At 39.9% G+C, this 23,904-nt stretch overlaps 2 protein-coding genes and 1 long non-coding RNA gene across 3 annotated transcripts in view; 2 read left to right on the plus strand and 1 right to left on the minus strand.

Annotated features, from left to right (window-relative positions):
- Window positions 1–13: 13 nt before the first annotated feature.
- LOC121903453 (DNA repair protein XRCC4-like) lies at window positions 14–22,264 on the plus strand. The gene is made up of 7 exons (XM_042420474.1): window positions 14–131; window positions 5,339–5,499; window positions 6,300–6,502; window positions 15,600–15,766; window positions 16,389–16,553; window positions 17,294–17,394; window positions 20,864–22,264. The coding sequence occupies exons 2-7, from the start codon at window positions 5,352–5,354 to the stop codon at window positions 20,986–20,988; spliced, it is 909 nt and encodes a 302-aa protein (XP_042276408.1). The 5' UTR covers window positions 14–131; window positions 5,339–5,351; the 3' UTR covers window positions 20,989–22,264.
- On the minus strand, window positions 17,734–20,481 carry LOC121903455. Its single transcript, XR_006098049.1, has 3 exons — window positions 20,234–20,481; window positions 18,721–18,777; window positions 17,734–18,334 (listed from the first exon to the last, which is right to left on the minus strand). It is a non-coding gene; the product is annotated as an uncharacterized LOC121903455 (long non-coding RNA).
- Window positions 20,980–23,904, plus strand: part of LOC121903452 (versican core protein-like) — a 57,820-nt gene continuing 54,895 nt past the window's right edge. Inside the window, exon 1 of the mRNA XM_042420473.1 lies at window positions 20,980–20,996. The gene's annotated coding sequence lies outside the window, so the exon portion shown is untranslated. The remainder of the gene's footprint in view (window positions 20,997–23,904) is intronic.

Genomic DNA, 23,904 nt, shown 5'->3' on the forward strand with positions numbered 1-23,904 from the left:
TTGCTGATTGGCTGAGGAAACAAGAGTTGAAGGTTGAAACTGCTGTCAAAAGAACTGTCAACTGAGAGAAAAAGCGGTTTCATACAAAAATGCGTCGTTTGGACACTGCAGTAGTTAGCCTATACAATACCGTAAGTGTTTTGAAAAACAATATTTACTAAGTATTTTACCCACACTAAATATACAGTGCATTTAACCACATTCAAGCAACGCTGAATCACTCGGCGCCCTTCCTTACCACCATGGTGTAGTTTTATATTAGTGTAAACATGGTGGGGATAATACTAAAAGCTGTATTATACAGGAAGGAGAAGAAAGTAAATATCTGTATCCTAAAGCATAGTGCTCAAACACTGCTTAACCAGTCGATCAGCAGACAATTAACTGGTTAAAGTTGATAGATTGCATGGATACTGCTTCTAAAATGAAAACATCTGCTTGATTTCGCAGAACTGTAAATTTAATACTTCAGGATGTTTGGTTGGATTTTTGAAGTTTGGTCAGGTGGAAAAAGCAATTTAAACATCACTTACTGTATTTAGCAATTAAGCAATTATACAGTTAATTGAACCCTATAGAGAGATTTGATTGATATTTATAGGTCTATAATAGATAAAGTCCTCACTTGATGACGTCAGACTGAAATTTTTGTGGTCCACGTTTCCCTCAAAGTTTTCACAATGGGGTACAGTCAGCTAGCCACAACAGCATCTTGATTGCATTTAATGCGTGTTTCAAATCGCCCTCAATTTTTCCTTCCCAGACACCCCAGAGAGTTCTGTGTGGAAGAAGAAATGTGTCAGATTGCAAACCACACATAAAAAATGTTTTACATATTTTGCTACAAGCGTGGCCGAAAACTGGCTGTCAGTTAAAAGTGATTTTACGTGTTTGGGTGGTGAGTCTGGTCTCTAAGAGCAAGAGATGACGCGTAAACTTTAAACAGACTCACATCCCTCTTAATGTCATTAAGTTTTATTGTTTACAGTAAAGTGATCCGTTTACATCCATGCCTAACTACTGAGCTGATTTTTTAAATCAGTTCAGCTTCAGTATGATGGGAGAATAATGAGAGAGAACATCATTACTTAAGGTGTTTATCTGTGCATAACATGTTAAGTTTGATGCCAAGAGAAAAATTTAATTCAAGCAATGTTAGGGGACAATGGTCGCATGTTTTCTTTAGTGTTTTAACCCTTAAATGAAATATGACTTTTACAAATTGCAGAGCATGTTGGCAATTCAATTACACTGGTTTTCTTGTGCCAGGGGCTCAATACTTTTACAGAACCGTTAATCACCAAGGAAAAACCCCTGTACATTTGAGTTTTGCTTTTCATTTAAGCAGGTTTTCACTGTAACTCATCCCTATATTGGAGATGTGAAAATGTTATTGTGCAGCTGTATCCAGGGTTAGGCTAGAGGTTGCATACAACTTAATGTGTATGCAGAATTACTGATCTTAATTGTACAAGCCTGGCAGGGTAGACATGTTGTTTTTGTTTAAAATGATTGCCGTCTTTTTCAAATGAGTCTTCTCTTCAATGATTTGAATGCAGTACTGAAGTTGATGTGATTGCTGTTTCACTCCTGTTTGTTCCAGTAGTTTGCAGATAACTTTTTCTATGCTAACGAATGCTTTAGTGGTACAGTTTCTATTATGGAATATGAATTATTGACTGAAGTAATATTTAGTCTTTGTGTGATTTCAGCTTCTGTTCTTATTTTTTCACTCAGTGCCATTAAAGTTGGCAGTAGAGTTGAAATTATTATTGAGGATTAAGTCAAGCGAGCATGTTCACTTGAGGAGCATAGAGATAAATGCATTTGTAAGGCTATGTTGGCAACACAGTCCACTAAGAAAACACATTGCCAATGATATTTGGTGGAGGTGGAGGTCACTTGTTCCACTTTGCAGTTGTCACCAGTCTCCAAATACTTTTGCTACCTTAAGGTGACAGGAAATCTTTCAATCTATAAGGAGGAGTTTAGGAAAATGTAGTGTCTGTATGACCCTGACCCATTTGCACTACATCACTGTCTCCTCTGCAAGCAGCAAGAATATATGCACTAAAAGTGTCTATGCTGTAGTTTTTCAAACCTTGTTTTGTGTTGAGACATGCATCAGTCAGGTCACGGTCACATTTCACTATTTCTGCCACTGACATGATCATGGTGTCAGCAAGATTTTACCTACAGACACATTTTTAGCCTATAAGACTTGTTTTACAACATATTATATTAGCTATTTGCTGAATACTGTTCATATATCAAGTGTCCTAAGAAAGATGATACGTGGGAAGAATAATGAAGAAAAGGCCTGCTGCTATTTGGGACAGCATTGCAAAAATAATCCTTGACTGATCACAGTAACAGCGGACTAGCCAAAGAGTTTTCTTGTTCATCTCAACCCTCATCAAAGCATGAGGAGAAAGTCCAGTGAAAGCACAGTGAGAGGACTTGCCTAATTGTCAGGGCCCATTAAAGAGACAGTTAACTGCTTTGGCTTCTTCTGCTCTGTATGAACTCCTCATTTAAAACACTAGATTCATAATTAGAGGCTCTCTTTCTGACTGGACTCTCTAGAAAATCCCTCATTTGCCTAGTACTTCCTACACACAGAGTTATGTCTTTCTGTTTTCATATGAGGCAAAGCTGAAGAAATGACAATGAAAAGGTTGAGCAAAAAATTACAGAGGGAGTAAGAGAAGAGGATAAAGGCTGTGTGTCATGACTGTAGGGGAGCTATGGCTGATGATTTAAACATTCCAGTGATTGTGTGTGCTAATCGAGTAACTAAACAGATGCCAACAGGAAGACTTCAGGATTGACTTTGAAGGTTTTGCGCGGTTTGCCATTCCTGACAGACAGCGCTGTTTATTTAATTGGAGTGTCCTTCTGTCATTACCACAGGGTCATCGTCCCTGCACAACAGATGTTACAGTAACTAATGAGTAGCTGGGCTCACTTTATGAGGTTAAAGTTGAACCCTTCAGCTCCCTCATCTTGTTCAGCCCCTTCATCCAGCCACACCCCTTCTTGAAGCACAAAGGGTCAACTTTAATCTGTTGGAAGGTTCTTTGTGCATGTGCACATGTGCATACATTGGTATGTCCGTGTGTGTGTGTCTGTCAGATCTCTGCTTTATCTCTCATTTTGAATAACCTTGACCTCCTGCTCTGTCAGCATATATGATGGTGGATATAAAGAAAAAATACAAAAACCCACCCAAAAAACGTGCTGTCACGTCATAACTTATAGCACAGTGACCGAAGGGGCTCATTTTCATTTTTTAAACATGTCCAACTTGGCTAACTGCCAATTTAGCTGTCCTTTTCCCTCCATCTCCACACTCTTTGCCCTGTATTTAGGTAGGGGAGATGTCCAACTCACCTCTCACTTCACGTGGAAGCAGTAATCACATGTTCTGGCCTGGACATCCGCAATCAAGTAAAAGTTTCTCAAGCTATTTCAGAGAAAAAAAGACAATGTGTAGCCAATAGACCAAAGGGACCTTTTAGGAACAATTTCATAGATCATATTGTAATCCTTAGATCAACATCTTTTGTAACTCTTCTGTTGAACATAGGCTGTTTCTGGCAATGGACTGAACCTAAACTGCAGTACTCAGTCAGTTAGCCAAGACATTAGCCTGAGGGTAAGGTGACATTATCAAACAATCATGCTCAGTAATCACACTGAACAGTGTAGTATTTGCGAATAATGATTTAGTATCAGTATAAAGTAATTTTTGCTTGGCTCACTGTGGTCAGAAATGGCCATGGATGAATTTCCTTGAGACATGATTGGCTGTAGTAGTAAATAATCGGCTATTCTCTCCTTCGTTTACATTAATCCAAACCCCTTCACCTGATTGCACGCATGACTTGCAAGGCTGGCATTGGTCTTTGCTCCCTATTTTCAAACTGGGTAAATTTCCATTTCTGGGAATGTCAACTATCCACCAGTATCTGAATAAGTCCATGCAGTTGCAGAATCATGCATGTAGTTTTAAGGTTTGTTGCGAAGGTTTGTCAGTTTAGAGAGCTTAATCAGGCTTAATCCATCTCAAGTGGCTATTTGGTTGTAAAAACAGGTCATGAGATGTAGTTTTACTATGCAAGGCGAGGATGTTTAGACCCACACTCTGAAATACATGTATTTTATATCTTTGGATAAATGCACACACAGAATAAAATCAGACCACAGACTGGGCCTTTTAGGTAATATTCTTCAATGTATCTTTCATAGTATGTAATTACCTTGTTTTGTGGTTAGGGAGCCCACACTCCCACACAAAATCCTGCCAAAACCTGTTAATCTCCATGTGGTTCCACTGACTCAATGAGACCCCCATTGAAGACACACACCGAGGCTTTTATTACGAAATCCATGAAGTAAAACAATGAGGCACATTGATGCAACAGAAAGATTAACACAACCGTACAACATCAAAATTGATTGGAGGGCTGTCTTTTCTAAAGACAATGTAACAGCAGGCACACTAAATATCCTGAGCACAATGCAGTGGCCTCATTGCTGGAAACAATGAATCATATTGGCTCCTTGTTAAAGGTCTGGTGTTGTGGAAAACAAGAAAAATGAGCTTTGGGAATGATTAGGGTGATGGTGGGGGCCCTCCTGCGCTGTTAAATTACTCAATTCAATGTCCTCGATCTTTTTAAGTTGTTTGAAATTTTGAAATTCACAGCTCAAGAGCTAGTGGCATTGAGGCGGAACCTGTTAGTATGTCACTCCAGAGAGTCAAATCAAATATGCTAAGAAGCTTTAGCATCAGCCCACCTCTGCACAGCGCTACGCAACTTCTGTAGTTTGTATCGTAGCCGGATGACGAGCAAAGCAGGACACTGGAAGTCTGCTGTTGTACTTTGTGAGGATACTTCGACACAATCTTACTGCTCTGAAACATCCTTTTGAAATATCAACTGTGCAACAGCAGGTTCTTCCCCTTCCCATTCAGGATCAAACTCTGGTTCATAGGCTGTTATATACTGTCTGACGTCTCCAGCTGCAGCCATTACTCCAGGTAAAGATAGGGCATAAGGGAATTTGCATTATTCATTAGGTTGTATTCTGATTGGGATCAGAGTAGGTGGTCATTAATAATGCTAATTTTATGTAAATAGCTTCCGCAACAGCCTGCTGGAGGATAGAGAGGAATCTGGCCTACAAGGAAAGATGGATTTAGAGAAATCTAAACAAAATGTCTCAGATATATTTAAAATAGACTCAGTATTCATAAAAATTAGTCAAAAAAGGCCATAGCTAATACCAGATATTTAAGGGTTTCTGAATTCCTGTCTTTGATTGTCTACAGGTCTGAAGGCCGTATGGGAGACATGAGTGGTAAAATCCGACAGATTGCTGTAACCACTGACCCAGGCACCCCTTATTTCCTGCGAGTAGACTGGGCCATAGACCTTGGCGCTGGGTTCACACTAGCTCTCACTGATGGCAGCTCTGCATGGATTGGAGAAGGTACAGTATGTGTTACATGTAAGGATACAGGTATAGGTTGAGTCTGCTACAGATCAGTCATTAGCGACTTTATCACAATATTCACAACATTCTCAGGCCACATTTGTAGCGATTTTACCCACAATTTTAAGCTTATATGCACTACAAAGACTTGCATCTTTTCTGTGCTGACTAGATTGGGTTGTCAGCAGGTCTACCATTCATCAGGCTGTCCAAACTGTGTAGGCACCTGGCTGAATCCTGTCTCATAATATTATAACTGTTGGTCCTTTAACCAGAGGCACAGCAATGACCTTGTTTTCATTCATCCCTCTTCACTCTTGTGCTGCAGCTTACAGGTGTATAAAGTAGATTAAACTCTACAAGGCTTGCCTTTGTATATGCAAGTCAGTGTTCAGTGTGTGTGTGTATGGTTACATATGCACATGTGTATGTTTTCTCTGGAGGGACACCTGGAACATAACTGCTCCCTAGTTTTCTATTGCTGTCCATCTGCAGAGCTGACAGGCAGAGATGGGGTTGTGACAGCTATGTGCAGGCTTCTGGGTCGTCAGTGTTTCTGTGTTTGATGTGTTAATTGGGACCCTCAACCCCTTGTGAGCAGCTGTGCAACAGCTGATGACATTCCCCTTGGTTTCTCTGCATGCTTCCCTTTAAATCGGCTTTCACATGCACTCATGCATTACTACATAATTCATGTTTATAGTTTTCTTCTGCAGTCTGCTACCACCTCTTTGCCCTCTGTCCAGTTTCTCTCAACTGTATGACAAAAATGAGAAAAATGCTTTCTTTGTGTCCAGTTTCAGAAGATGAGGTGACGAGGGAAGCCAATGACATGGGGGTCACAAGGGAGAGATATGTCAAGGATCTTCTTCAAGCACTAACGGGAGGTGAAGAGGGAAGAGGAGGGGGAAGGAGAGTAGGTGACACAGAGGTGTATTCTTTCCAGCTCACTCCAGATCACTGTCATCTCTCATATCAGAAGATCTGTAACGGCATCTCGGTGAGCAAAAGCTTTGGGAAGCTATTTATTATACAAATATGTATTCACATACAAGAAAGATGGGAAACTGTCACTCTTATCCTCATGCAGAAGGGAATACAATAGGGTTTAGTTAACACACCCTTTACATTTTTAGGTTTTAAAGGTCATATAATAAACTTTAAAACACACACACAAGCAGCAGCTTTAAGACTTTATTCAGAAAATACAATAAATGCAGGGGTTGTCTGGGAAAAAAGTTGAACCTGGCTCAACTTTTGCTGCAACACCATCCAGCAAATTGCTTTGTTGGCCAGTCAAAATGCATGCTCACATTCCTGTAGATTACTTTGAAATGTTAATGCCATATATCTACTGTTTACTTCACCATTATTATGATAAAAAATGCAATTTCACTGTGATAACTTTCCAGAGTTCTTAACATCCTGCCTCATAGTTTTAGCTGCTCTGGAGTGTTCTGGTGTCTGACTAACCCTCAAACTCATGAATTTATTTCTCAATTAGCCTTTCTGGATTGCCTGCATGTGGCAAAAATTGCAGCAGTTGCTACCCACCTTGCCCGAGGAGCACATTGACATGTCCTCAGTAGTAAACTGCTTACCTCTTTTGCTGACAAATGGCACCAGGTTGGACTGCAGCTCTGAAACTGACTGCAGTGTGTCTCTGCAGATGTTTTGCATCAATGATACTATGTGGACAACATTCAGGGATATATCATATATGTTAATAAAATATAATAATATACTATCCAATAGAGGAATGGCAAACTCCTTAACTAAATTGGATAGACAAGTGTCTATCTGTTTTAGAAAGTCGTCATTCTTAATTATGTAGATTTATCAGTAGTTCACCCTTGAATTCCTCAACATCATGTACCTCCTCATCCCTGTCATTGTTCCCCGAGGATAAATGCAGCTAATGACATACAACAAAATAGAAAGGAAGTCTTATTTTTTACAGGGGGCTGTTAAAAAGATAAGGTTTATAGTCTCTCCGCATTATTGCAGAATAAGAAAAGCCTGTGCCTTCAGGCGACTATGGAAAAAGCCACAGATAGGAATCACTTAGTTTGTTACCGCTCATCCAATAGCAACGGTAAGAGGTTGTGGTCTTATGGCCACAGCTTGTAAATGTTCAGGGAAAAAGGTTGAAAGTTTGTTAAATGGAGAGGTCGAGTTAGCTTGCATTGATCTAAACAATAAGTTACCCACATGAAAGCACATCCCTTGTTAAATTTATGCAACAGTCACGGACAAAAACGAGAAATGTGTGGACGGATACATGTATCACATGCTGTGCTAAGGTGGTTCTTACACAATTCACAGTGAGTGACAGGTTTGATGGAGTACAGGTCATGGTGCTTTCAGAAGATTTTGGTGTTATTCTTCCAAACTAAGAGAGCATGTGGTTGCCTCCAGGGAGCAGGTCACTTGGGGTCCTGTGACTTCTGTGTAGGCAGAGGAGACCAGAGGGAAGGCCAGAGGGTTATGAACACTGTAGAGACCATAAAACTCAGATTTATGGATAGGGCCGTCTCTATCTAACAATGTTAAACAACAGTTGATTTTTTCCTCTCTTCCTTCAACTCCCCCTGGCTTTTTGCCTCTATGAGTGTGGGCCATGAATACAAGTGTGCCTATGTGTGCTTGCATCCATGTCTGGACATGTGCAGACATACTGTTGGTTTTAGAAGAGGTTGCCTGGCTATCAGCCTTTGGGTGCCATACTTGACAAACAGGTTATTTCAAGTGAATGGAAAATGGTCTCATCCCATATTTCAATAATGGAATGGTGATATTATATATTTTACACAACATGGATCTCCTTTTGTTTTGTGGATGTTTGTCCCTCTTTCTCTTTCTGTCAGATACAGAAACACGCAGAGGCACATTTCTTAAAATGTGGTTCATTCCAAGTATTATTGCAAAATAGAATTTGATAGAGTAGTGTTACAACTACAGGGCTAGTAGTCAATCAGTGGATTATTGTTATTGGCTGTATAGCCCATTAATGTCTGTTATTGTTGATTAATCTACCAATTTTGTTCACGATGAATCGACATCCTGGAATCCAAGGTGACATCCTCAAATGTCTTATTTAGTCCAACCAACAGTCCAACAATTACATTTACAGTAAACCAAGAAGAGCAACAAGTTCCCAAATTTGAGAGCACTAAACTAGCGAATGTTTGGCATTTTTACTTAAAAAAATAACTTAAACGATTATTTGATTATTAAAATAGTTGCTGATTCATTTTCTGTTGATCAACTAATCAATTAATTGACTAATCAGTGTTGCGCTAGATTATTGTATCTCATTGCACTTTAGGGAAAAAAAATCCTTTATACACTCCATCAAATCACTAACATTTTCTGACCTTGTTTTCATGGCATCTCCGTGAAGTGGCACAAACAATAAACAGCAGCCATCATTTGAATTTGTATTCCCTTATTACACAGTTTCATTGTTTTTGACATGACGTGAATGAATGCTTTTGTAGGTGTTTAGGTGGACTTTTTTTTGTTGCCAAAAGGAGCAACCAGATCACACAATATGATTGACAACGGCCCAAATTTATCCAGCCCTGTGTGTGCTTTCTTAAAAATGCAATCCATGCTTACATCGTTGCTGCTGACTGTAATCATCACTGTGTGCAGAGTGTGTGTGTGGTAGACACAAATATGATACAAGCCATTAAGTGCAAACTACTACTCTTCTCTAACACCTGCTTCTTTTCTTCTCTCTTTTCTTGCTCTCCCTGCCTTTTTTTTTTTTTTTTTTTTACACGTCAGAGGTTAAAAAGTGGAACATATTTTCCCAGCTGGATAATTTGAGGGTGCAGAAATGACCAAAAATGAGACAAGTTTCCTTTGGGAATAGAAGAAAGGAGGGTAAAGACAAAACAGGTGGTGAACTTAACCTGACATTAATATTTTATGAATATGACCCCAGAAGTTGTAATGATGAATGTAATTTGGGTGGTTGTTGTTAAACTGCTACTAAGCAGGTGTTTTACATGGCTAAGTCAGACATTATCTCCTCCTTAATGTCTATTTAAGTACCAATCTGTCACTGGTGGAAAAATAAATATTCCAGCACTACCAATACAGGCCTGATTCACTGATGTAGATTGACAACATCATGGTGGACTTGTGGTTTACTCTGTCATCAATCTGTTGCCTCTCTTTTTGTTTAGTGAAGAGAACAACTTTTCCTTTTGAAATACATTTTAATAATGGAAGTAATAAGCAGTTATAAGTTGCACTCTAAATATTTTAATATAAAGCGCTGTTGGAAACTAACAGGGGCTTCCTGTCATTTTCTAGGAACTGTCACTCAGTCTTTGACTATCACTTAGCTCAGTTCTTATTTCAGACCGCAGCTTCGATCCAGGAAGATTTAATTCTTGACATTTGTGGTAACTTAAGCCACAGGATTTTGGAGGGCTCTGGGTGGATGAATTTGACACTGATTGCTCCATGTTTTATGTTTGTCAAATAGAGCTTGTGTGGGTATTCCAGCTGCACATTGGGACACCACTCACATATTTCACTGGAGTAGTGAAATATGTTCTCTTCCTCTCTGATTCTGATTTTCCCAAATTATGAAGTGCTAAATTGTACAATATTCATTTGTGTGTGGTTATGCCTCCACAGCTTACATTATTTACAAACACTAATGTTTGTAAATCATGTATATATCATTTCAAAGTGTGGGGTTTTTGGAACTATGAATTACATACAATCTACTGAATGAGAAAGCAGTTGATATAATGGACTAAAAGTAAATGCTGTACAGACAAAAAAACATGGCAATACATAACATTATACGGCAATTTTGATGCATATTTCTTTTCTAGTAACTTTTTTAACTTCAACGGCTTTTATTTGGTTATCCATTGGCTTGTTTTTCTATTTCTTGTCTTCCTGTAAGTTGATTTTGAGTTAACATTTGGTGATGTTTTTCCACATCTGGTCTGTGTCTTTCTTCCACTCTTTTTATATTTTGCAGCTTTACCACTGTGCTTGGTGGCACATCTCAAGGCTGTCCCATTTCTCTCTTTCTTTTCTACCATGCCAAACATTATCAAACCGTGCATCAAATAACACTCTTGGGCCTCTCAGCTGTTTTAAAATGCAGATCTGTGGAGTTCACAGTGCATATAATTTGCAGTAATAATACCTTGTCAAATAGCAAGAAAAATTGCAAACCACGCATGAATGACTCATCGTTTTAAACACATGATAAGAGATCTCTTTATCTGGCTTTCATCTGGATTCGCATAACGAATTCCCAGTGAAATGACTTTCAGCCTGTGATTCACAGTCACTGAGCGTGAGTTGTCAGGCCACTCATTTCTGGTATTTGTGCAGTTGTGGTATTGGCATGTAGGGCTGCAACTAATAATTATTTTATTATTGATTAATCTGTTGATTTTTAAAATGGATTTATTGTTTGTTATTGACCATAAAATAACAGAAAGTAGAAACCTCAAAATTTCCCAGAGCCCAATGTCATATCTTTAAATTGTTTGTTTTGTCCAACTAAGGGTCCAAAACTCAAAGATAATCAATCAATGACACAAAACAGGAGGAAGCAGTAAATCCTGCTGAACCAGTGAATGTTTGGCATGTTCGCTCAATAAATGACTTACCCAATTAACGAATTATCAAAATTGTTGTTGATCCATTATTTTCACCTACTAACTTAGCCTGTATGGAACCAATGTAAAATAGGGCCTGCCTTGTATGATTTTTCACCTAAATTGAGTGATTGAAATAAAGTTTAGTATATTTTTCTCTCTATTTGATACTGTGCCATGGCATTCCTGATGATTGTGGGAACCTTCGTGTTATCGGGGACAGACTGGCTGCTGTCGCCCCTCACTTCCTGCGCCTTATCTGGCCTTACGCCTCTGCACAGTGGACGACGGAGCTGATGGGACAAGCTGATCTCTGCTTCATGCCCACACTTCCCATACTGTGCACCCTTGCTTGCCCTTGAACACTGTCTCTTTGTCATCATGCACACAGCACTCGCCCACTCACTTCCCCGTTCCCTCGAACACAATAGTTATTTTGAGAAAGATAAAGAAAAAGGAGATTTGATTACTGGCATGTTCAGCATATTTTTAATATGAGTTCAATTATAGTTTGAGGGCATCGTCCTGGTCTTGCATGACATTGTAAGAATTTCATTAAGAGCTAGACCTCTTCTTAGCAAATGAAATAAATTAATATGACAGGAATATTTAATCTCTGTATTACAATAATGTCAATTTAGCGTTATTGACAACTTGTTATTGATTAAAGGGGGTTAATGTCCTCGGACCCTTAGGAACATATGGTGGGTCTCCAGCAGTGTGTTGGACGGCGCTATAAAGAAAGTTTTGTGTTTTCTGTGCCCACACTGTGTTATGGTATCACTTTCACAGGGACTGTGTTCTTTTGGCTTTGTCTTCCACACCTACGTCCCCCCTTCTCCACGGGTTTGACCTTATGATCTGCCTAGCTGTCTGGAGACACACACACACAAACAAACAGTTAGACCACACACACTTGTATCTTGAAACCAAGACTTTACATTCACAACCTCTGCTAAATCTCAAATCCAGATTTGATGTCCTCTTTTATGTGCTGCTTTTTCTGGTGTAGATGATGTATCATTTTGTATATATCATCTTGAAAGTAGGTTTTTCAGGGTTTGTAAGGTCATGAACTCTACCTCAGATGACACAGAGATGTACAGTAGGATGCATCTCATCTGAGAGGTCTTTACTCATTCTTTCTGTCTTTCATATTAGCAGCACTGATTTTTTAATTGTCAAAAATTTGCCAACCCTTTGGTATAAAAGTCATATGTCTAATTTGGCTGAAACAACTGTTATGAACAATTTCACTATTCTATTGTTCTTCAGATTGAGTAACATTAGAAAAATGTGGCAGTGGGTCGTGGATCACAGACAAACTGCAGTCTGACCTCCCACATGTTGGCAGCGGCTGGCAGTGTGCAGACTTTTAACTTTATCTCTGTGTCTCAGGAAAGAAGCAGAAGCTCAAGAAAATAAAGAGAGCTATTTAGACATTTCCTTTCTTTCCACACGGAACCTTAATCTGTTTTACTATCTTTCACTGATATTTTAAAAAATAGCATGCTGCTTGGCCACATTTTTAGATGCAAATCTTGTTTTATGCATCCTTCCTCTTTTAGGCTGCACGGTAAGTTAGAAATAAACTTTTGGTTATGTGGAATTCACATGTTTACTGCAGCAGGTTTTCTCAGAAACCCTGAAAGCAAAGACAGTAAAATACACAGTCTTTGGTATTTAAAAGAAGGAGAAGATGAAATAAACAGCAGCTGAGTGTCATTACCAGTGTTAATCTGGTAAATGCTTTTTAATAGTAAATACTCTGGTAAATAATTAACAGTCTATTGTAAACATGGGTTATGCTTCCATCAGTTTAGATCTCTATATCTGGTGTTTTAAACTGGTAAAACCAGCACAGCACTTCAGTAGGGACCGATCACAGAGGCAGAACAGTGCAGGTCAGGAAGATTTATGGTATATAACAGCGTCAGTGGGTTAAACTTTGATGACAAACTTTGACAAGTAAGGGTTTGACTTTTACTGTAGATGGACATTACGACATTCTTTAAAGTGTTTAAATATTAGTGTACTCAGCATGTCAGGGTCACAGGCCTTCACATTATCCTTTCGCACGTGGTTGATTTATTGCTAAGTGACTTTCCTCTGGAAGTACGGTGGAGATTTAGGCACAGGTAGAGGCAGGTTAAGGAGAAGATTGAAGGAAGGTTTGAAGCGAGGTGCAGCTCAAACCTTCAGAGCCTTTGCAAGTATCACTCATTGAAAACTGCACAACTCTGCATCTGTGCATATAGATATTAATGTGTAAAATTTACTGTATCATTGAGTAGAGAAATTAGAACTTTTACAAACTATTTTATAAAACTCTAAATTCACAATCATGACCAAGCCAGACGTTGCCCATTCTCACTTGACCTCCACCTAGACTAATCTCACTGTTTTGTATTACTGGTGGACCATCTTACACAAACACTGAATCACAGCTATGTCAACCTGTCGATGACTTATGAAGATCAGTGTCACACACAGATATCCTCTAAATCCCTGAGAGGAGCCTGCACTGGATCACTGTGACATCCTGATGTTTCTCTAGATTTTTATGAGTTCTTAGGAGCCTCATCCTCCTTAGATCCTGGGTGGTCTACTCTGTATCCCGATACCATTAAGAGGGCTTTTGTTAAATCACTGATTTCCTTGTTGTGATCAGGCTGACCATTGGCAGCATTGGCACCGAATAAGCAAGTACAAAAGAGCTGAGAGGGCTTATACTACTTGTGCAAAAAAGATTTTTTGCAGAATTATCTCACATTCTTAAGTATATTATGGAATGATACTGAATGGGGTCTTAACCTTTGAGCAGTCACTGTCTGCAGTAATTTAAATGTACCAAAAGTGTTTTTGACCACTTGCAAGTTTTTGATTAGCAATCCCAGTTTTGTTTTCTTATCTCATGCCTGAAAAGCACATAAGGGCAAAAAAGGATTTTATATATGATATGAGGTAATGGAGGTAATATTATACATTATATATATTTAGAGAAAGAGAAAGAGACTAAGAATAGCGGATAGACTGAGACAGCCTTGTGATGTGAACGTTGACTCATTGTAACATGTTCATGTTCACCCATGGAGGGGAAAACAGCTGTGTGGCCTGCCAGGACAGCATCAGCCCAGGACAAAAATGACAAGTATTTTATGAGAGTGTTTGAAGATGGCGGCTTTATTACAGTGGGTCTGCGACCTCAACGCAGCCCACTAAGATTTAGCACCTCATCACCTTCTGGTTTCCCAGTGTATCACGAGCAGCACCTCTGTGTGTGTGTGAATAGGAGAAGGATGTTGTTGCTGGAGGAGGGAAATCTTGACAGGTATCTCCAAGGCAACAAGCAAACACAGTTTGTATGGCTAGTTGAAAATATTTGGCGTGACAGCTTTGATGAGTGCATACTGACACTCAGTCATTCTATGTTTCTTTGCCTTTAGGGTGTGTAAAATGTTAAACTAATCTAATTGTAGCTAGTACACATTTTGCCCTACATTCCTCATTCATTCATTTCAGTTTGAGAGCTAGAATCCCAAAAATTTTACACGTGGTCAAATTGTTTGAAGGTTTCCACATTCATCTTTAGCCCGCTGCAGTGCCTCAGCCCTGTTCTGTAAGTTTGTGCCAAAATGTAAACCAAATGAGGAATGTTTTATTACATCTGAAGCTTGCCTGTGACTCCAAGAGCCACTGACAAGAAGCAATGGAGAGGAAACTGTGTGTTCACTTGCATAGTTTACTGCTGACCGATGAATATATCCTGTATTTCTACCAGACAGAAGAAAACACCTCATCATCACATAAAGTCTCCCACTTCAAAGAAAATGTGATGTAATGGTTTGTTGCACCTTCAGAGCAGAGCTTCTTGGGACGGCGCAGAGGTGCAGATGCTTACTGAAATTTCACTGTAAGCAGGTTCTGGAAGCTGCTTTAGATGAGAGTGTATATTTTTTTGCTTAAATTTATCCATCTATGTATCTGTTTTCTCATGCCTTACCCATGCCAGGGTTAGAGTGCCCTATGTCCTTTTTCCTGGTACCTTTCTCTCTCCTTCTCTTAGAGGATCCCCAGGTATTCCCGGGGCAGCTAGGAGATATAGTCTTAAATCTGTCCTGAGGTCTCCTCCCAGTTGAACGTGCTCAGTACATGTCCAAAGAGAAGCACCCAGAGGTTATGCTTATTGTGTGCCATGAACTACCTTAACTGTCACCTGTCAATGCAGAGGAGGAATGGTTCAGCACTGAGGTCCTCCTTCATTGCTGAGCTCCTCAATCATTCATAAAGAGTGAGGCCAGCTACCCTGCAGAGAAATCTTTATTGCCATAAATACATGCAAAAAACAAAACAAAACGGTTTATAAAAACTGTATAATGTTATGAATTGTCTTATTTGATCTTGCTTTCTCATTTCCCTCTTCTTTTTCTTCTCTTCTTCTCTTTCGTCCATCAGGTGCACTTGGGCTCTGCAGAGCTTCAGCCAGCTCCGGACCCTCTAGAGTTGAACCGGGAGATGATTGGCCAGTCTCTAAAGCACAGCACAGATCTGGAGACAGAAAACTGCCTGCTATTGGAGGAGAACCATAGACTAAAACAGCAGCACCAGCGAATACTTAGACAGTAAGACTAAGGAGGAAAGCAACACTGTGTTTTGTGCTGGTGGATTAAAATGTGTGTGTATCAAAGAATATGTGATGGAGAACAAATGTCAAGTTCAAATGGAAAATAACCAGACAGAATCTAATTATCCTCTTAAGATATTCAGTACTGGTATTTGTTTATTGATTGTATTGTTTTCATGCAAACCCTCTTGCTTTTTAACTTGCACTGCCAGCTGTTTATATGCGCAGCAGTCACACAGTATGACATCATCACTGGTCACCCATCTGAGAGTTTCGAGGGTTCCACCCAGTGTTGCAAACTGATTTCTGGGAACTAACTACTAATGATTCACTTGTGTGTCTTTCATTTTATATGTCCCTGATGCTTATTTTCAAATAGCATTTTTTGTGTAATTGTTTATCTTCTGGTCAATGAATAGAGTATTGCCAGAGGTGGAAAATGAGAGTGACTTATGTCTGAGCAGGGCAGAGTCACCCGCGTTGTTCCTCATAGCAAATTACCCTCGGACGCCAGACAAACAAGAATCTTCAGCTTTTTAAACATGTTTGTCTGTGTATGCATGTATACCTGTGTGTCATACGTTGTGTGTATTTGTGCACATACGTGTGTTTCTCATCAGGCTGAAGCAGCAGGTTCAGGATAAGGAGATGTTGGAGAGGGAGCTATACTCCCGTTTTGTCATGGTGATGAACGAGAAGAAGGCCAAGATCAGAGGCCTGCAGGATGCTGTCCGTCAGCTCCAGCAGACCAATGACCAGCAGAGAGATGAGCAGAAGAGACAAAGGTTTGCAGACCTTTTGTTTTCTTTGGCACATCTGTCTTTCTGCTTTAAAATGCAGGAATGAGTGAATTATTTATTTATTCTACACAAGTCTGGATTACTGGGAAAAGCTAACATCTGCCTCAGGGCATGTATCCAGTCACCTAATAAGCCCACTAATCAAATAGTTTTATAAGGAATATGCACTGTGTGGGGCTCACAGCTCATTTTTGCCCCAGGGCCCCCAAAAGGGTTTATCAGACCATATATTTCTCATGCATTCCTGCATATTTAACATCTTTATACAAAGGGATTTGATAAGTCAAAGTCCAGTCAAATGCTAGCTAACAGTTATCACCTTTAGTGCAGACTTACAGTACTCATTTGTCTATTACATTCTTTGATTTATGTGTAGAATTCGCAAGACACGATGTATTTGAGTTGTTATTTTGAATACTAATTTAAAAAGTTTCCCTACATTTTATGAGAAACACTTGCAGGTTTTGTTTCCAAGTAGGTCAGCACAGTGCTGTCAGATGTGCCACACCTCTGACTGTTGCAGAACACAGATGGTGGCAAATTTATTGTTTTATATCCTCGGTCATTGCAGGCCACAGTGCAGGGATGAAAGACTTTAATTACCTACAAGCTTTGCCAGCATAGTTAAGTGAGATGCTTTATTTTCTAAAGCATATTCACCCATTAACTTCATTTTTCTTCTTTATTTTTTGACAGTTTCTCTCTCTCTCTCTCATTTCCTTTAGTGACAATGACACAACTCAAGGTGAAGACGGCAGCCAGGACAGAAGAGAGGAGACAATTCAGAACATCCATCCATCACTGGAACCAACCATCCTCATCACAGGTGTGTGTGTCTCTGTGTTTCATCAGATGGGAAACTGCCTCTAAGCCCTGTGACCATTCTCTGCCAAGGCAGACTGAATAATTGAGTATTACTCATGAGTAATACAAAAAAACTTTTCCTCTTTGCCTGTGTCAGGATATGTTGCAACAACAATATGATGATAATAACCAGACTGAGATATCTTCTTAATCTCTAATTACTCAGAGGGAAATAACAAAGGCTTTTCTCAATGGTAAGGCAGCACCTGACTGATGCAGTTGACCGTGTGTTTGTGAGTTTGCACGTAAAACTGTGTGAGTTCGATGAACATGTAAAAACCTTTAGAGTCTTAAAGGGCTTCCTATCTTGATACTGTGGATACTTGAAGCCATTTTGGACTTTCTCAAAGGTCATCTTCATAGAAATGTATGTACCATCAACGCATTGTGGTCCAATATTCCACTCACTCACACATGCACCATGTCTTGGTGGAGCAGGGTGTGCAAGTATTGAACATGGCAAATTTTCGCTCATTCCCATCACTCCTTGTGATGTCATAGGTCACAATCTGACTCAATAATGATGCAAACGGTCAGTGAAACTCTTGAGTTCTAGATTCCCTTTAGCTGATTTTTACTGTCCAAAAAAAGTGATGGTTGAAAGTAATTGATTATGTAAGCAGGGGGTTTGTACGTAAACTTAAAAGCACACACAAGCAGAGAATATACCCTTGGGTAGCCGGGTTCTGGGAAATAAACTCACCCAACAAAGTCTGCTGTGATTGCTTCAACACGGCCAGTCGTGAGGTGGTCTTCCCCTTCCTGCATCATGCAGAGCCAGTGTGACATCACACCTGCTGAGTCATATCCCCCTGTACTACAGCGCTGCACTCTGCTGGGATATCCCCCTGATCGCTCTCTCAATGGCTGTGTTTGTGTTCAGAGCCAAACTCAAGCCACCCCTAGAGGATAATACAGTTGCAAAACACACAGATGTTGTAGTAACTTCAGCAGGTTGTGTCATTTGGCTCTAAATTGCTGAACTCTCTCTCACTCACATACATACGCACTCACACCTCCCCTCCATGGCTTCAGTAAATATGGATGGAGGTTGTAGATTGTGCTATGTTGCGTCAGTATGGGTCTTGGATCACACACTTTGTTGCTGTGCAGTCTAAAAACTTTTTTGTGTTTTCAGCATGCCAGTGAAAATCATGCATCATTTATCTTTTATTGCTATGCCTTGATAAAGTTATCCGCCTAGTCTGTTGATATTCTAAGATTTTTAACATTATGTGTGTGTGTGTGTGTGTGTGTGTGTTTGTGTGTGTGCACGTGTTATATTTACACTAATTCAGCTGTCCAACAAATCAGTCTCTGGGCGTTTCTCTCCTGGCCTTGAGCACTGTAGTGGAAACAAGCCATACATAATAATGTTGATGCCTGTTACATTATGCTAATAGTTGCCTAATGCATTGTTACTCCTTTTTGTTTATTTTGTGCAGCCATAGTCTGGTAACCCCAGTGATCAATTAATTCACAGCCACCTAATATGCGCCACAATAATCTTGTGAGTTTACACATTCAGTAAACACATAAGTAATTTAAGTAAACTCTTAGACCTCACTGACATTTGTAACGTTCTATGCTAGGCCCCACCCATTTGGTTATTGCAAAGTTTGACCCAGATCTGAAACTGTGTGTGCAATAGCAGACTGGTGTTTTATTTACATTTAGAAATCTACCCAAACTTTAATGACATAGTGGGCTACACAATTCCCCTGTTACATGCTTGGCCCTAGTTAACCCCTCGTGCCTCAGGCTGTGTTTTCATATTGCTGAGGCCTGATAAGAGAGAGTAATGACAGAGCAGAAATGGAGACGAAAGAAGAAACTCTCTCTTTGACCTGTTCCCTCCAGGTTTAGCATCTGATAGTGACAACAGGAAGCATATCACTCACATTGGGGCGACAGAAGATAAAAGAGGTAGAGAAGGACGTAGGAGAATAAAAGGAGAGGCGGTGTGACACAACGGATGAGAGGGTGTCAGTGTTCCGATAGGGAGAGTAGTAATGGAAAAAACTGACAGACTTAATCTGCTCTTTATTTATTTTGCTCTAAATATCTACAGTGGCATTAACTTCATCATTCACATTATGTCTTTTAATTCGAAGTATTTCTTTTTATCTAACACAACTGCTCAATCTGTTGATCTTCGAATTTGACTAGGCTAGCAGCAGTGTTAAAGGGCAAACAGGTGTGTTTGTATGTCTGTCCGTATATAAACGATTGCATACCAGTGTGATCCAGCTTGTGTGGAATGCCAGATCTCATTTCCCGATAAAGGTTGCAGGACATCAGGGGTGGAGTTGACTAGGGTTAACAAAGGTTATCTGAGGCAATATGCCCTGAAACTGCCACAAATGTGCCACAAGTGACACTGATGGAGGATAGGTTTAACCGATGAAGATGGAGAATTTGGGCTTCAGTAATGAAACCACCAGCAATCTCAAAAATTTGGAGCAAGACAAGATATTAGCATGCAGGCATTTAGAGGCATTTGACTGAACTTGCAGTTCAGTTGTTTTATGTTGAATGTAGACTGTAAAAAAAATGGACATGGCCACCGTGACGTCACCCATTGATTTGTGGACTCCCATTTTGAAGCCTTGATTTTGGACCGTAGTCATCTTGGATTTTTGGAGCCAGAAGTGACTATATTTGAAGAGGGTGGAGCTAGCTGCTAGCTTGGTTAGCATGATGCATTTACAGTCTATGTTTAATTGTGATAATGCTAGTGCTAATGCTAATTTTTGCTAGCGAAAAACTGGCTTCAAACGTTTAAAACCAAATGTACTTACCGGAAAAACTGAACATCCACCTTAGAGGGTCTCTTAGTAGAACCAAATGCTGAACAAGACTTTTAGGTGACCAAAATGTTACAATTAACTTTAATGAACTGAAAACACACTGCAATAGTGATGGCCATGGCTATGGCTACACTCAGTGAATCTGGGTTTATGCCAGTTGCATTATCTAATCAGTGTTGTCAGTGTGGGCCATGCCCAAAAGCATACCCTGCTTTATCATCTGTTCTACTCTAAATGGGGCCATAATTTACAAAATGAACATCATGATGTATTTAAGAAGACTTGAAACTAGCGATTTAGACCATAAACTCATTAGGAATCTGTTTACTGAGGTAATAAATCAAGTGAGTCAAGTAGGATCAATTCTCGTAGACTTTCATACAATCTGACTTCTTTTTGGAGCTAGTGGAGTCGCCCCCTGCTGGCCACTAGAATGAATGCAGGTTTAAGCCACTTCTCCATTGGCTTCACTTTTCAAACCTGGAGCTACCTGCTTGAGTTTGAAGCAACGTAATTGGCATCTAGTACCTTTGCCATACAGTAGACATGATGGATTTTTTCAGATTAACTGCCCTGACTGTTTTCTGAACAGCTCTGTGTGTGTGCACATACTGTTTGCAGGTCGTGATCTGACATGCCATGGCATCCCCGTGGACCACACCTTTTCTGATGATGAGGATGTACAACCGAGACGGAAGCGTCACTTGCTTCACTCCCCAAGCCCGGAACCTTCTGAGCTGGAATAGTATCACAGGTTTGTCAGATAACCAGTGAAACCAATGTGTCGCCATAATTGGTACCATAGCTACTTTCCTTAAATTACTTACTTTTATTGGTTCATAAAGATGTCTGGGGAGCCTCTTTTCACATACTGCAGCAGTACAAGGACAGAACTTAACATAGAAAATTTAGGAGAGGGCCAAATTATATATCGCAGATTTTAAAGTAGGTCATATTAAGATAGTGTCAACATCACACAAACTTCTTACTGTTCCTTCATTTAAAAAAAAAAGCTGTTCCATGTGGCTCAAAACCAGATTTTAACAGCAATGCAAGAAAATCATTTCAATCTTTGAGTTTAATGGCCCTATGAAACATTTTTCTCTTTTCCCTCAAAATTCATTCATGACTTTTTTTTCAGTCTCTGCATTCAGAAAAACGTCTGACTAAACCACCGCAATAACAGATGTGGGGTGCCCTACTGAATTTTTATCTCCCAATTACTTATTCTTCTCCCTTTAACAAATATTGACTCATCATTTTATCGTCACAGAAAAACCCGCAGATGCAGAATGTCTGCCACTTCCCAGCATCCAATGGTCACAGCTCTGGCCTGTTATGTCTAGTATTTTTTTTTCTCTTTATCTTTTGGTATTGATTGCATTACTCATCAGGGATATAGTTGTCCCGCTGTCTTTACCACAGAACTAGTCTTAGATGTGGAGTTGGTCTCCAGCTGCTAGACCGGTTACCATCATCTCCTAATAAGCAGGATGGATTAAATGCATGACATGACATGTTTGGGGTTTTTTAAAAATGTACTTGGCAAAAAACAAACACAATGTTTCTTCATATTCTATCAACGGTATATAACCTCATAAACGCTTCTGAGTTTCCCTTGGGATTGTGGCTAGAATTTAAAATGTATTTCTATGGGTGTGAACATCTAACAACATGACTTTGTAACGGTGGACTCACTGGTGGGTCTGACAGACTTAAAGAGATTAATCAGCCCCTGTTAATGTTTGGTTTTTCAGTGTCTCCTGTTCTGAATATCCGGCTTAAACATACAATGTTGTGAGGTCTTTTCTCATTCAGCAGCTGGATGTTCTCTCATACTGATGCACTATGGCTGAATGACCATAGATTCTTGGACTTCTGCTTTCTAGGACTGCAAATGGGATCACGCAAACACTGCATGTTGTTTGTATGCTACTGCTACACAAGAGTCTGAGTCTGAAAAGCAACATTTGCTGTATGTATAGTCTGAAAAAAGCTTAAATAAATATTTTAACCCTTTTATATCTCCAGATTAAGTTGCAAAGTGTGTCGCACTGGGATAATATCAGATTTTAGTTGCCATCATGTCATCAGTCAATGGTACATATAAGATAACCTCTCATTTGTTGTAGCTACACTTCCATGAAGTTCATAACATCCTCCCTCAGCTTACATTTGGGTGTTGGCTGGCAAATAAACAACACTGAAAATGACTGCAGTGTTTAGTGTCGTTTGGTCCAACTAAGCACTGACAGCAAAAGCTTGTGAGCTCCAGTAAAAGCATAAACTTTTTCATTTTCATCCTTGCCTTTGCATTCTATCAGATTTCCTTTGTTGCTTGTGTCTTTTTTGTTGTTGTCTCTAAACAAATAACATGAGCTCCTCACTCACAGTGCAATTCAGTCTTGGTTTGTATTTATACAATGCACTGTATTTCCCCAGTGTAAAGGTATATATTTTTTATATTTCTATCCTCTATCCCTTTCTGTTTTTCCTGTCATCGCCTTGCTTTCTCTCTGTCCTCTCTCCACCCTCTTCCTAAGTGAATAGATGACTTCCAGGACTAATTAACATGATTAAAGCTCTAAATCTAAGGCGGTTGTGAGAAATAGGTTCTCTTGATCCCTCTCCAGCATTGTGGCAAGCTACTTACCGCCACTCAGCCCTCACCTCATTTCACACAACCAAAACAATGACAACCAGGCAACAGAATCCTGGAGATGTCCCCAAATTTGATGCCAGATTTTGTCCCAGATTGTGAAAGCAATTTTCAGAAAGCCAGAACATGTTACTGCCATCTGGTTCGCCTTAACTGTGACAATTACCTGCCGCAACTCTCATGAGACACTCACTGCTTGTCTCTTGTCTTGAATAAATCAAAAGACGAGCAAATTAATGACACCGTGATTTACCATGTGCCCCAGACTTTGTGCTCTAACCAGTGTTGCCGTAAAGACTTAGCTGAGATGCGTAAGTGGCCATGTGATAACGGGCACTTAACGCCCTCCAGTGCTTCCTCTGGAACTGATGGCATTGCTGCTAATGACTTGGAGAATGTGTAAGAGAATCTGGACCTGGAGTATGGAAGCAATTTCTCAAGAGTTCGACTTCACCCTGAGCTCAAAATCCGGCTGCCAAGCTCCGTGGCCTTGGCTCCGTGTGAGACCAGAGAAAGAGTAACACTACTGAAGGACATCAGGCTACACCCAGAAAACAGGGTGTCACCAAGGCACTAAAGCTGCTATGTTGCTGCTTATTCATCATGTCATGCTGATGTTTTCCTCCCTCTTTTCATTATGAAAATAAACGAAACTCTTTAATTTCCATTTTGTAAACCTGCATTTTGCAAACGATAATTTGACCTCCCCACTTCTTCTCGTTTTGATCTGCCCTTTTATTCTGTAGATGTTCTGTGGCCCAAACTACCTGAGGGGTGTTTAGCAGAGGGTTAATAGGGTTAGTTTGTCTCTCACTGTCTTCACCTCCTCACCTCTTCCCTTACCAGCTTTAGGTCCTGAGGTCATCACAGTGTGTCTTCACACTGACAGTAATGAACCCATGGAGAACTACTCAGGGACTTTATCTGACCATTCTACCTTTGACATCTGGACCTGCCTGCTGTCTTTTATGATTTTGATGATATCTACTCAACTCCTGAAGAC

Source organism: Thunnus maccoyii, chromosome 9, assembly GCF_910596095.1.
Source record: "Thunnus maccoyii chromosome 9, fThuMac1.1, whole genome shotgun sequence".
Classification (NCBI taxonomy): Eukaryota; Metazoa; Chordata; class Actinopteri; order Scombriformes; family Scombridae; genus Thunnus; species Thunnus maccoyii.

Excerpts from the sequence above, each read along its gene's own strand:
- LOC121903453 (XM_042420474.1), top strand. The coding sequence starts at position 5,352 with ATGGGAGACATGAGTGGTAAAATCCGACAGATTGCTGTAACCACTGAC. Across the intron at positions 6,503-15,599 it reads AGATCTGTAACGGCATCTCG|GTGCACTTGGGCTCTGCAGA; the intron begins GTGAGCAAAAGC and ends TTCGTCCATCAG. Across the intron at positions 15,767-16,388 it reads CACCAGCGAATACTTAGACA|GCTGAAGCAGCAGGTTCAGG; the intron begins GTAAGACTAAGG and ends GTTTCTCATCAG.